This window comes from Chinchilla lanigera, unplaced genomic scaffold (genome assembly GCF_000276665.1).
Source record: "Chinchilla lanigera isolate Chin_1 unplaced genomic scaffold, ChiLan1.0 scaffold00022, whole genome shotgun sequence".
In the NCBI taxonomy this organism is placed as follows: domain Eukaryota; kingdom Metazoa; phylum Chordata; class Mammalia; order Rodentia; family Chinchillidae; genus Chinchilla; species Chinchilla lanigera.
The window spans coordinates 15,142,517-15,156,332 of NW_004955423.1; the positions used below are offsets into that span (position 1 = coordinate 15,142,517).

General features: G+C 44.5%; 1 protein-coding gene across 5 annotated transcripts in view; it reads right to left on the minus strand.

Annotated features, from left to right (window-relative positions):
• Gipc2 (GIPC PDZ domain containing family, member 2) overlaps positions 1-13,816 on the minus strand; it is a 70,163-nt gene that overhangs the window by 29,468 nt on the left and 26,879 nt on the right. For all 5 annotated transcript variants that reach the window (XR_001234123.1, XM_013514546.1, XM_013514545.1 and 2 more), the window contains exon 3: positions 11,569-11,749. Coding sequence is in view for 4 of the 5 variants with exons in the window: in XM_013514546.1 (XP_013370000.1) it covers positions 11,569-11,749 (181 nt within the window). In the remaining variant the exon portion in view is untranslated. The remainder of the gene's footprint in view (positions 1-11,568; positions 11,750-13,816) is intronic.

Below are 13,816 nucleotides of genomic sequence, written 5' to 3' on the forward strand. Positions count from 1 at the left end.
TTTTTTTTTGTGGTACTGGGAATTGCACCAGGGACCTTCACACAGAGCTACTTCCCTAGCTTTTTCTTTACTTTTTCTTTTTTAAGACAGGGTCTCCCTACGTCACCCAGGCTACCCTCACACTTGTTAGCCTCCTGCCTCAGCCTCCCAGAGTACTGGAATGACAGGCCACACCACCACACTTGGCTTAAAGATAATTTTTTTATCTGAGCACTTAATATATCCCAGGTAATGGGAATTCTTGATATGTTCTTATTTAATCCTCACAGCACTAATATGACATAGGTACTATTAGAATCCTAGTTTTATGATTGAGAAAACCAAAGCTTAGAAAAATGAAATTCCACTAGGTGACAAACAACTGGTAGGTAAGGAGATCAGGAATAAAAAGCTAGGCAGGGCTATCCCAGAGCCACTATTTAACTGTGCATTCTATTAAAAATCACGAGTTGCCATTGGTAACAGACATTACTTGCTCATCTTCCCAATACCCACTGGTCATTAAGGATTAATGTGGTTCAGGCAAAGCTAGCTGCTCCCAGCTTCAGGGATGGGCCACAGGAATGGGTCACACCAACTGATCCCTGTCATCACAGTGCTGGTCCCAGAGGTGGGAACATGACTAAAGTCAGGAGGTCAGACATTCTGAGAAGTTTGCTACTACCAGCACCACCCCTGGACTATGGATTTATATGATTCCCTTTTCTGCTTCAGCTGGTTTGGAAGAGTTCCCACCACCTCCAGCTGCAAAATCTCACTGATACAGAATTCAACCAAGGGCTGGGGATTTAGCTCAGCGGCAAAGCGCCTGCCTGGCAAGCGCAAGGTCGTGAGTTCGGTTCCTGGTACTGGAGAAAAACCAAAAAAAAAAGAATTCGACCAAGTCCATGAAGCGACCTATCTAAAAGACCTCATGCTTGGACAGCCACAAATGGCTGTCCAGAGTCCCCTGGCTTCCTTTCCTACACCCACCTCCAGGCTACATGGAAGCTTCTCAGAATAGCTGGCAAAATCTCGCTTATGCCCCAGAATCTAAAATGTTCACTGTGTGATTCCCTTTTCCCACGTGTCCTGCTGTCTCTGTCATGCCTCAGACTGCTTTAAGCAGAAAAGAGAAAAGAAAAAAAACTAGCCCGATTCTAGAACAGACGAAAAGTAAGGGAAATGACCAAGGCAGTTGTCCGCTGGATCACAAGAACCCAAAGCGGGCTCCACACTGCTCCCTTGATGAGACAGAGCTGTGCACGCCAGTCCTGGAAGGGAAAAGCTGCCTGAAACTTTCTTGTTCTTTAGTAAATTTGCATGTGAGGAAATCCCCAAGCTTGTTACTTCTAACTCCTGAAACTGCAGGCAACTGTTCACGTGCATCTCTTGGGAAAGGTTCGCAGCTTTCATCCAGGGGAAGATGTGTTACTAAAAAAAAAATTATAGATCTCTAGACTCCAAGATGAAGAAAGTAAAGCATCAGTCTTTAGAAAGAACAGTAGCTAAAATATTTTGCTTTACTTATTCTACTCTGCAATATAATTTTATCACAAGAATTCAAGAAATAAAAATTATTCTCTACCTTTATTACTGGTTCATTACACATGTTTTCCTCCTAGACTTTAGAAAGTGAAGTAGTCACCAAAACAGATCTTGGCAATCTAAAGACTTAACGGAATCTAATAGTGTATCCCATTTCGAGCATGCAACCATTTGTAACATTAAAAAAACTATTCAGTGAGGACAGTCATAAAGTTGAAAACCACAAAGCTATTCTGTATAAAATGATTAGGTTTCTCCCATTTCCTAAGATGTTAGCCTCCTTTTTTATAATTGCTTTCTAGTTATTAAAGTTAATATGTTCATTTTATACTTAGACTTTTAAAGTCACAAAAGGCTGAAAGAAAAAAAAAAAGTCATGCATACTCCACCTAAAAATAACCAACTAAGATTTTGATATACACACACTGCAAATTGTTTTTCTATATGGAAAGACTGCTTTTGCAAAAATGGGATATTATTGTGCACTGTTTTGGAATCTTTTCACTTAATACCTCACAAACATTTTTCCATATAGGAATAGAACTGCTTATCTGCTTAATTCTTTATGAAAACACACTCTGATCACAATTTTGAGCATAATTCATCAGACTCATTTTCCTATAAGTCTATGTAAATTTCCACTGTAAAAATATTTTGGTAGAACACTTATTGATAGGTTGCTGCTTTTCTAATACATTACATTATACTCATAGTATTCAACCACATTAAAGAAGCCACTTGTACTTGGCATCCTGTTTTACACCTTTATCCTGCACTTTCATTTCAATTACTAAATTTTAAAATAGATACCTTTTCTAGTTGCTAATCCCAAGTGCTCCTTGAAATACATTCTACTTACTGGAAATTAATCACTCTTTAGGATAAGTGTCTTGGAAAACAGTCTCTAAAGTTCTTAGCATTACAGATCCTAATAACTGCACTTTCCTCAGATTAAAAATACAAACATTTAATAAAACATTTTTAAAATAAGAGCTTACAACTGGAACAGAAAAAGTGCACATTCAGGCATCCAGAGGGTCTTACTCTGAAAACACACTATTCATTTGACTCAGTGCAGTCTACAGCCACACCACCCTGAGCACGCCCGATCTGGTCTGACTCACGCCCATCTGATACACCTGCCAAAACCCACGCCCCACCCCGCCGGCTCTTCCCTTCTCTTTTCCCAAAACGTCTTTTGTAGCAAATGCCAAACCAGCATCTAGTGGGAGAAGAGAAGCCAGAACACCCTAGGAGGATGATTAAGGGACATGATCTACCATTTTTAAACTTGTCACAGTATTTTAAACCTTGACAAAAAAAAAAAAAAAAAAACCACAGGAAGGTAAGCGCTGCTGTCAGATTTTTTTTAAAAATACATTTAAGACTGAGCTTCTCGCTCTTCCCCCAAACCATTCCCACATCCCCAGTGCTTCATCTCCAATGACAGTGTCGCTGTTATCCCAGGCCCTTGGATGGGTCTTAGAGTAGCATCTGCTGCTGAAGCTTCTCTGCTCTCCACTGACCTAAGTGTCCTCAGTCCACCTCCTCCCCTACTTCCACCTTCACCATGCGGCTCAGGCCTTTGCTTTCCCCGGAACCCCCAGCAGTGCCCACAGCACCAGCCCTTATCATTCCGCCCAGACTTTTACATCGCATCTGTGCTGCACCTTACGACAGCATTTACGGTGCTTTTATAGTAGCATCTCACAGCTTCTCTACTCAAGTATAGTCCTGCTGATCTCTGAGGCTTAATCCCCCCTCCCAGATCTGTTTCATCGTGTCTCTCTTCAGTTTCAAAATCCAAATGATTCCCCATCGCCCTCTAAAACAAGCTCATACTCCCTACCTAGTTTTCAGCGCTTTTCTTAATAAGGCCCTAAGCGGCTTTTGCAGCCCGCTTTGCCGGCACTCTTGCAGAGCAAGGCTCCTCACTGTCCCGAGCATTTTCCCAGGAAGTGCTTCCTTTTATATAATTTCCTTCCCGTCCCCCAATGCCAAGTTGAAGTGCAATTTTCCCCAGGAATCTTTCTGAATCCACCCTCTAATTTCTCCCTCTCCAGATACCCCTGTAAATGTCCGTAGTGGGTTTTAAATTTAACTGCACAATTCTGGATATAAGAAATGTTGAACTGACTCTGTCTTTGGGCCCCATGCGCAGGCCGCACATTTGGCAGGAGTGCAGTTTGGGTTTTGTTCTGGACGTCTTGCTCTCCCCTCCCAGGAAGCAGAGGGCTGGTGTTGCACATCACAGACCCATGATGGCGCCCACCCTAGAGCTCAAGGCAGTATGTCTATCTGCATGCCAAGTCCAGAGCATGGAGGTCTGTAGCCTGCAAGACCACGGCTCTGAAGCACCAACAGCCCTATATCATTCTCTCAGATGTCCTGCTACTTCTCATGAGAAGTGACGGGTCCCCAACACTGATGGGACCTGCCGAAAACCATGTGCCCCGTGGTCGCCTCTTTGGAGAACTCTCTTTCCAGTCCCACCACTTTCTCCCTCCCACGTCACTCTTTAAGCCTGAGAACCTCTAAGAGGTGGATGAGCCAGCTCTCAGAGGAATGTGCTTTATTTAAATCTGCGTTACCAATTGTCACTGTACATGAGGCAGTGACACACTGTGTTAAGCGCTCAAGCTATCCCTGCACTCCTAGTCTACCCTTAGCGAATTATTTAACTGCCCAAGGCCTTAGTTCACTTTTCTGGAAAACTCTCATTGGAATGGCCTGAGGATTCAATCAGGTCACAAGGAGTCATCAAAGTTCATTTGTGTTCCACACATATCTTACACACACAATCTAAAGATCACTTCGTACAGTACTTCTAGTGCATCTCTATTCTGACTGTGACCCACCTGTGATCACCACAAGAGATCAGGTGTGGGATTTTTCCACTTATAACATCAAGCTGGTGCTCAAAAAGTTTCAAGTTTTTGGATTAAGGGTGTTCAGCCTATGATAACAACAGCTAACTTTTACCAAAGTGTTACTATGTATCAGGGACTGTTCTATGATTTTTCCCCGGTAGGTTTAATCATTCAAGGCTCACAATAGCCTGAAGCGTTAAATACTACTGTCACTGTCACTTTCTGTATGAGGAACCCAAGGCACAGAAAGGTCAAGTCATTTTCAATGTCACTGTATCACCCAGCCAGTACGTGATCGAGCCTATACACTCAACCACTATATTTGGTCTGTTTTGTAACTTGTTTCATGTCTCTAGTAAGGTTTGTACAATTTAGAGTAGATGAGGAACACCAAAAGCATTTCTGGGTGTTTTCCTTTTTTCTTTTTTTCTTTTTTTGGCTAGAAATAGCATGAATAATAAAAAAGTACTTTTGAAATGTTTGAAATGTCTGCCTGAGAAGTCATGTAAACTTTAAAAGCCAAAGTTTATCTCCTAATGTCAAGTAGGCTCAGCCTCTGAAATGAGCACATCCGTGAAGCTGAATCACAAAGATGAGGTCTGAGATTTCCAGCTGTGAGTGACTCACAGGATTAAAACGCACTTCACATATTTAACATCCTATTCTGATGGACACACCGCACGGAAATGAAGGCTCTAAAACAAGACCTAGCAGATCTGTTACCAAAAAATCTAAACCCAAAGCAAATGTTTTAGGAGGTAAACCTTTGCCTTCGATCCCTTCCTCATTGTGAAAGAAAACACAACTATTTCATGCCCGCCTGCAAAAACTTCCATAAAGGGTAACAACCACAAATGAGACACATTCTCCAGGATATGTGAGGTCAAGATTCACTTAAGCAAAGCCAAATGAAAGCGTCACAGGTTTAACAGTTACTTTTCTGGAGCAGAAAGGGCTCCTAGGGACATGAACCAGTTGCAGCAGTCTGGTCTGAGGAGTCCTTCAGATGGAAGAGTGGGTTTGCATAGCCTTGGGAAATGGAGCTCACCCTGTCCATTTCCACTGGCAAAAGGAGAAAGGAAGTGAGCCATGCCCTAAAAAATACCATGACAGACATTCCAGCTGATGCGTGATGCACGCAGGGCTGGGAGAAGGAAAATCGGGATCAGCAAGCAGCTGACCAGGAGAAACCATGTGAGGTGTGGGCGAGAGTTCCCATGACACTACAGATTTTCAACAGGCAAGTCATCTAAACTGGTGGCTTTCAAATGTTTTTTGCTGGAAGTCATAGTAAGAATATACACATTATATTATAGCACATATATTCACAAACATTCGTAATGAAGAACGCTTACACTTACCATGTACAAAGCACTATGACAATTTTAACTCTGTTCACTTTGTGTTCTAAATACACGGGTTGAAGGCTCAATCATTGAAAAACACTAATTTAAACTCTGGCCAGCACAAGGGACTCTGAGGGCACATTTTTTTTTTTGTACCAGGAATTGAACTCAGGACCTTGCGCTTACCAGGCAGGTGCTTATGCCACTGAGCTATATCCCCGGTTCTGTGGAGGGTACATTTTTAAATGGCCTTTATTTCCTCAATGAGCCCCAAAGCCTCATTTAATGCTGCAATAGACAAATGGCTTGTTCTACATGTGTCTGGGTCCAAACTTCCTCCCACAGGTATACCAGTCACCCTGGACGAGGGCCTACCCCAGTGACTTCACTTTAACTAAGTCACCCTTTAACATATCCTTTACAGCTCCCAATACTGGTCCATTCAGAAGTACTGGTGACTAAGATTTCAACATAAGAATTCTGAAGGATGAAATGAAGCTATAATAACCTACCACAGTGTGAGCTCCTCAAAAGGCAGGAACCAGAGCTCGGTCTTCTGCCTTAGTATTTGCTGTGCCTAAGAGAATATCTAGAATGCAAGAGGTTCTCTGCAAATAATTTGAGGGGTACATCACTGAAGGGTCTTCCCAGAAGCACTATGTATCCAAATCCAATGGCCAGGACCAAGAAGAATGCAGCCCTACTCTTTCCCTGAAACAAAGTTTGATGCTGTCATCATCTCTACCCAGTCCACTCCCAAACAGTTATGAATTGGAACTCGATTACTACAGAAAAAATAAAATTCCTAAGGACATACATCCAAAGCCAGCAGCAGCAGTGACACCCTTCTTCCTCCAGGCCTATTCCAATATTCCCAGGCTGGTGGCTTACCACACACGGCAGAAGTCAGATTCGAAGTCAACAGGAAAGCACAGGAGAGAGAGAAGCAGACGTCTTTACAGATGGGAAGAGGATGGAGGGATGGGGGGAACGGAAGGGAGGAGAGCCCAAGGAGAAACGAAAAGGCCTAAGATGTGGTGTGTACAGTACCATCTGCCCACGCCGAATGCATTCATTCTATATCACAAACAAGTATTAGGAAGAGAACAAAGGAGGAAGAAGGGAGGAACGGAGGCGGGGAGGGAGATGGGGGAGAAGTCAAGAGAAAACCAACTCGGCTCTGCCTGCAGAACAAGGTGCTACAACTTAGGAGAAACTATACAATGGACACGTTTCTTTCCTATCTGAAAGGAAGTTGCCCCGTCGTGATTCTGTGTGGTGTGGGCTACACCGCCTGTGGGACAGCTAACTTACTGTGTCAACTTGAGTAAGAATCACCCAACTGATGGGTCAGCACCGTTCTGGGAGTGGCTGAAGGGGTTTCCTGAAGACAGAGGACCCGCCCTGGGTGTGAGTGACACCAACCAATAGCCTCGTGGCCTGAATGGCATACAAGGGAAACGAAGAAGGAAGACTCGCTTCTGTTTCTTCCGAGGAGCTCCAGTCTTCACCTTCACCGTAGACGGTGTCCCCTGGCTTCCAGCGCCGACTCTTTGGGAGGCCCTCTGGCCTCTAATACAGACCTGGACTCCACAGGACACTACACTGGGCTCCCGGCCATCAACCCTGGACGGATCCTTGGACTCCGCACGCAGACAGCCCTTCTGCACTCTTCCACACCTGACTGTGGCAGCCGCTATAAGCCTACCTTGTAAATCCTCATACATTTATATGTGTCCTGCATGAGAGCTGCTTCTCTAGTGAGCACTGACTGCTACGGCCTGCCTTCCCTGCCGTCAAAATGGGCATATGACCTAATCAGCTCGCCTCTCTCTCCTAGGAGCTGGAGTCCTGAAAGAAGTGACACCAAGACAGAAAATAACTGGGAGTCCACCAAGCCAGGGCCATTAAAGCTTCCTGTACACACATCCCTGAAGGTTCCTGGCCTTCCCCGCTTGATCAACTGTCTCTGTCTGAGACCTACCTGGGCCTTCCAACAACCGCCTTTCCCTTAAACCGGCGGATGTTTCCTCTGTAGCTCTCTGTGAATCTTCACATACACACCGGCTCCCGGAAGTGGGAATAAGGGCTCCTCCACCCCACAGAGCAGTCGGGCTCACGATGCTTGTTACACCACTGCAAAGCAATGCACAGTTGTGTTTGGGGTTCCAGTCCACATGCCTCCCCTGGCTAAATCCTTGGGAAAGCTGGTGGAAAAATGTCAAAATACTGGAGTGAGCAGCCACTGGTAAGATCGTAGGAATGCTTTAGCTTCAGCCAAAGTAGCCTACATGAAAGCAGAGAAAATTCTGCCCCACGTAGACCGGCCCTTTCCCCTGGCGGGACTTCAAGATAACGGAGAGTCAGACAATCATGAAGGGCTTTGGAATCTGAATGTCTGGCTCTGAGTCAGCGATAATGCTAGAAAACACAGGAAGAAAGGAAGGAAACATAGCACAAGATTAGGACCAAAAGAACTGGGGGAAGCCTGATCCCCCACATACCTCCTGATACATACCGCCGCCCCAGCAGAGAGCTAAGCACTGGGATGAAGCCAGAGGATGAGGAACAAGCTGGCTTTGCCTTAATCCCAGAGGCAAAAGGAAAAGCAGCAGAATCAGGGCTGCAGGATGAGCAGGGCAGCAAGCTCTGAGAGAGAAAAATCTCAGGCTGGGCCGCAGAGCCCAGAATCAACCCACAGACTAGAATGTGCATGCACACAGTATGATAAAAAAAATCTAGTTGATATTAATTTTTTAAATTTAGTACAGTAAAATTTATTCTGTTATCATTAACCCTCACTTGAACACACTTCTCCCATCCTTCTTGCCACTTTCTGAAGCAGCTCTGGAAGTCCTCTTTTGTGAGTGTCTTTAGTTGTGTTGTCACGGCTGTCTCCATGTGCTGAACTGATTCAAAATGCTTACCTTTCCTGGTCATTTCGACCTTGGGGAACAGACAGAAGTATTGTGGGGCCAGGTCCAGTGAAGAAGCTGAACAAGGACACACGGTGATGTTTTTACAAGTATGGCTTTCCCTTGGATGGCACCGGCAACAGCGCTCACCAGATTTTGGTCATACCTCTAAAGACATCCATGAAAGAGGATTTCCAGAACCACTTCCAAAAGTGGCAGGAAGGATGGGATAAGTGTGTTTGAAATGAGGGACAGAACTTGTGGAAGATTCATGACAATGTGTCTTATACCATAATAAATTTTTAATTTAAACACATACCATATTTTTTTGATTAGCCCTTTTAGACCAGGTATCCTAACCCACTGCACCAACAGAATTTGGGATTCTGAAATAATACGACCCATTAGAAAAATCCCACACAGGGTGCTTTGCAAAAATGTCCGTTAAATTCATGGGGCAACACAGAGCAGGTTTGATAGCAGTGAGGTAATGAGCATGTTAACTACTCCCCATGTCTCTGATATTGAAGGGGAAATCATGGACTAATAATAGCTAAATACAATGACCTCTGTAATAGTCAAGACTAACAGCAACTTGGTACCTAGATTAAGGTGAAACAACTTTATACAGAGATGCCGAGACCAAAAAAAGATTTCTATGCATTCAACAGGAAAAAATAGAAAAAGATTAACTCTGGAAAACAGATTATGCATTACAGATAAATGTAGGAAGATACTATATTCCTGGAGTTGTATTAAGAAAATAGGTTTGATTTACTGAGTCTAAATCAAATAAGACCATTTATCTGAAACCACCTATACCCTATCAGTTTACACACCATGCTGTCTGGAGAGCTGGACAATCAAACAAAGCCATTCAAAAGGCCATGGTGGTGCATACCTGTACAATAATCCCAGCACCCTGGGAAGCTGAGGCAGGCAGATCTCAAGGTCAACTCCCACCTGGACAAGTTCATGAGGTCCTTTCTTTAAAAATTCAAAAGGACTGGGGAGGTAGCACAATGTGAAGGCCCTGGGTTCAATTCCCAGTACTGAAAGGGGGGCAGGGGGAAGAGCGGCTGGAAGGGAGCCTGCAGGCTGCTTGTTGGCCTCCGTGAGCAGTGGGGGCAGCCAGTGCACGGCACAATCGCAGTAGCTGCAGGGATGCGTCTGACAGGGCCCCTCCTGAGGCTGCACTGGCACAGACATCCTTTGGTTTGCTTTTTCCTGCTGCTGGAACCGGGGACTGAACCCAGAGCCTTTACATGAAGCTACATACATCCCAGCCCTTTTTAGAGAGAGGACATGGTTAAGTTGCCCTGGAGGGACTTGAACTTGTGATCCTCCTGCCTCGGCCCCATGTGCCACCATGCCCGGCTTAAGACACCCTTTTTTTTTCTTTTTTGAGACAGGGTCTCACTCTGCAGTTTAGGCTGAACTTGAGCTCACTTTGTAGCCCCAGTAGGCCCTGAACTCGCAATGATCCTCCTGCCTCAGCCTCCTGAGTGCTGGGATTACAGGCATGCGCCAACACACCTGGCTAAGACACCCTTTTTGTACACCTTCTGTGGAACTCTGTCTCCCACAAACAATGCAACCACACTGCAATCCGATGAAATGGCCCGGTATCCTATGAAAGCAGACCTCCTAATTCCACACAAGTAGCTGGAATGTGTCACCCACTGGCTCAGAAAACACCATCCCCAGACCCACTGCCTGCTCCCACCATTTCATTCACTGCCTGCAGAAAAGAGCGGAAAAGACAAATGAGAAAGAGTATTTGCGTTCTAGGAGCCAAGGGCAGAAAATAGGGGGGTGGGGCCACGGCCAGGCCAGGGTGGGCCTGGGACAATTCCACTGAGGATGTTTTAACTCTGACGAATGCCAGGCTTCATCTGGTTTATTAAAATAGTGCTGGGCAGAGAGGGGCTGGCACATTCTTGTACCCATGAGAGGGCCCTGGAGGATCGAACAACAGTTGGAATCCAGCTGCCATGACTAAGAGCGGGCAAGTGCAGATGCCACTTCAAGAGGAGTCGTTTCATACCATTTCATAAAGAGCCCCTTAGGACACTCTAGGTATCCATTTGCTTTGGTTACTCTTCTCTCGTTGCTGAGACAAAATACCTGACACCCAAAATTAAGGAAGGAAAGGTTTATTTAGCTCACAGTTTGTGGAGGTTTCAGCCCATACTCTGCTAGCTCCAAGGCAGGGTGGCACATGGCAGAGGGCAACAGTTCATGGCGGTGGAAGACAACAAAAGCAGCAAGGATAAAGGGAGGAGCAGCAGAGGCAAGCAGCCTCTTTCCCTCCCTTACACTGTATGCAAACGATCCCCCCAGGGCGGGTGTAGCACTCACATCCATAATCCCACCACTGGACCATGGATCAGTCATAAACTCTAGAAACCCACCCCATGACTGCATGAGGCTTTGGGGGGACACCCAGACACAAACCATAACACCATTCTGAAGACCAATTCTGTGCACAATGAGAATTTTTGCTGCAGAGGTCCATGAACAGTAGTTGCTGTGGCTTCCAGAGGGCTCTCCAAACTCTCATTGCTCAGCAAAATGAACACAACGCAGCAGGCTGCCCTCTGAGACTGGGACAGCTCATCAAATTCAGACACCAGACATCTGGCTTTGGGAGTCCACAGGCTCTTCAGACAATCTTGTTCCCCAAGGTAATCAGTTTCCTTTTTTAACCCTTTAACAGATGTTTTCCTCATGCTATCATTTTCTATGTTCTTAGCTGGTATGTTAGATGATATAAGATATAGTAAAACCAATGTATCAACATACATTGATATATGAAAAGCACATGGTAACACATGACAGTACTCACTTCCCTGAGATAAGGCAGAGGAAGATATCACACGCAGACACACACACACATGACCAACTTACCAAATGCCTTCTTAGGTTCTACTAATGTCATGGTAAAGAGTTCCTCTTTTTTTAATTCCTTTAACTTCTTAGCAACCTCATAGTGACGCCATCCAACTATATTTTCTCCATTGATGGATTCAATATGATCCCCCACACAGATTGTCTTAACTGAGTCAATAATGCTACCACTTTTAATTCTCTGAAAGAAAGAAAATTAATGGTAATACAGAAACAGAGCTAGGTAACATTACCTTTCATGTTCTTGAGTTATTATACACAGCATATTGACATATTAAGGATGCACTTTAATATTAGGTTAAAGCAGAGTGTGGCATCTGTAATTCCAGCTACTCAGGAGGCTGAGGCATGAGGATCATAATTTCACAGGCAGCCTGGGCAACTTAACATTACACTGTCTCAAAATAAAAAAGGACTGTATTGTAGTGCAGTGCTGGGGTGCTTGCCCAGAATGCACAAAGCCCTGGATTCAGTCTCAGTACAATAATAATTAATAATAATAATAATAATAATAATGCCACCAAGCAGGAAAGAACAGTCATCTTACCCCCAAGCATTCATCTTCCTTATCATTCAGAACTCTAATACCTCATAGTCACCTCTTCCTTGGGAAGCTTTTCCTGACCTCCCCAACTCACATCTCCAAGACTGGGTAAGATGCTACGCTCATCTTTTACTCTACTTTTTCCTATATATGTTGTATTGACCTCCAAGCCAAGTGCTTTACATTTGTTATGCACTTAATCCTGTCATCTTCTGTAAGGCATCACTGATCAGGAAGACTGACACTTGGGAAGGCCAAATTATTTCCCAGATTCAACACCCCACAGGGCAAGCTTCATTTACCTCCCCCTCTCCATTACTAAACTGCAATAGCCTTGCGTGTCCTGTGCCTAGCACGAAGCCTGCACAGAAAATCCCTTTATCAATGCTTGCTGGATCATTTCAACATGAGGCCCACTAACTAGAGAAGCATCCATGCCTCTATGCTGGAGCTTTTTCCATAGATTATATTTTTTTTTAAGTCTTAGTTACTTACACTCAAAGAATGGTACCGTTTTGTTTTAATTCAGGCTAGAGGATTGAACCCAGAGCCTTGCATGCACTAGGCAAATGCTCTGGCACTGACCTGCATCCCCAGCCTGCCCTTGTTATGTTGACACAAGATCTCACTAAGTTGCCGAGGCTAGTTTCGAACTTACTACAACTTTTTCTTCAGCCTCCCCAAAAGGGTATGATTTTAGCTAAGAAGATTGATGCTGAAGAGCAGGCAGTATGCCTAACATTTTGGGAGTCAGTGAGGGTGATTTTACAGGACTGTGTTTCATAATACTTTTTTTTTTTGGTACCAGGAATCAAACTCAAGCAGGACCTTGTGCTTGCCAGGCAGGCACTTGTGCCCCTGAGCTATAGCTCCGGCCCTTCGTAGTATATTTTAGATGAGGAGAATGCAGGATCTACGGAGAAACTTGAAGCTGGTCCTTCTTAAATCTTAGTTCTCTACTGTGCAATCGTTGTGCTAAGCCTCAAACGAGATCTAAAATCCCTAAGAGGAAAGGGTTTAGGGACAGGAGTCCCACAGGTAACAGCCCTGCCAGTGGACAAGTTCTTCCACAGTGACCAGGAAGGGAAATGAAGGCCAGGGCCCGGAGGAGGAGGAGCCCTTTGCGGGGATGACAGAACAGACCTATGAGAGCCTGCGGGTGCTGTGCTCTAAGCACAGGTACACTGCCCTAATCCATTGAGCACTGTGTCCCAGACTTGAGAGAAACTGAGCTCATGACTCCAGCATGAATCCTGTAAACCATGACCCTGCAAAGACTGGGAATTTTTAATTTTTAAGTTTTTAAAATATATTTCTTTTTCTTTCTTTCTTTCAGTGCTAGGGATCAAACCCCAGGGCCTCATGCATGCCAGGCAAGTTCTCTACCACAGAGCTACACCCCTGGTCCTAAATTGTATTCTTATACACCAACACTGAAAATAGATTTTTTGATCTCCAATTTTAAAGAATATTCGCCAGGTGTGGTGGCACACACCTGTTAGCCCAGCACTCAGGGGGCTGAGGCAAGAAGATCGCTGCAGGTCTGAGGCCAGCCTGGAATAGCACGGATAGCAAAAATAGAAAAAAAATTTTTGCCATGTTGTTATAGCAACTATTAACATGCTATATGAAAATAATACCAATTATAAATAATTAACTATGAAACAGAGAAGGCAGAAGTTCCATAATCTGGCATTGTTTCAC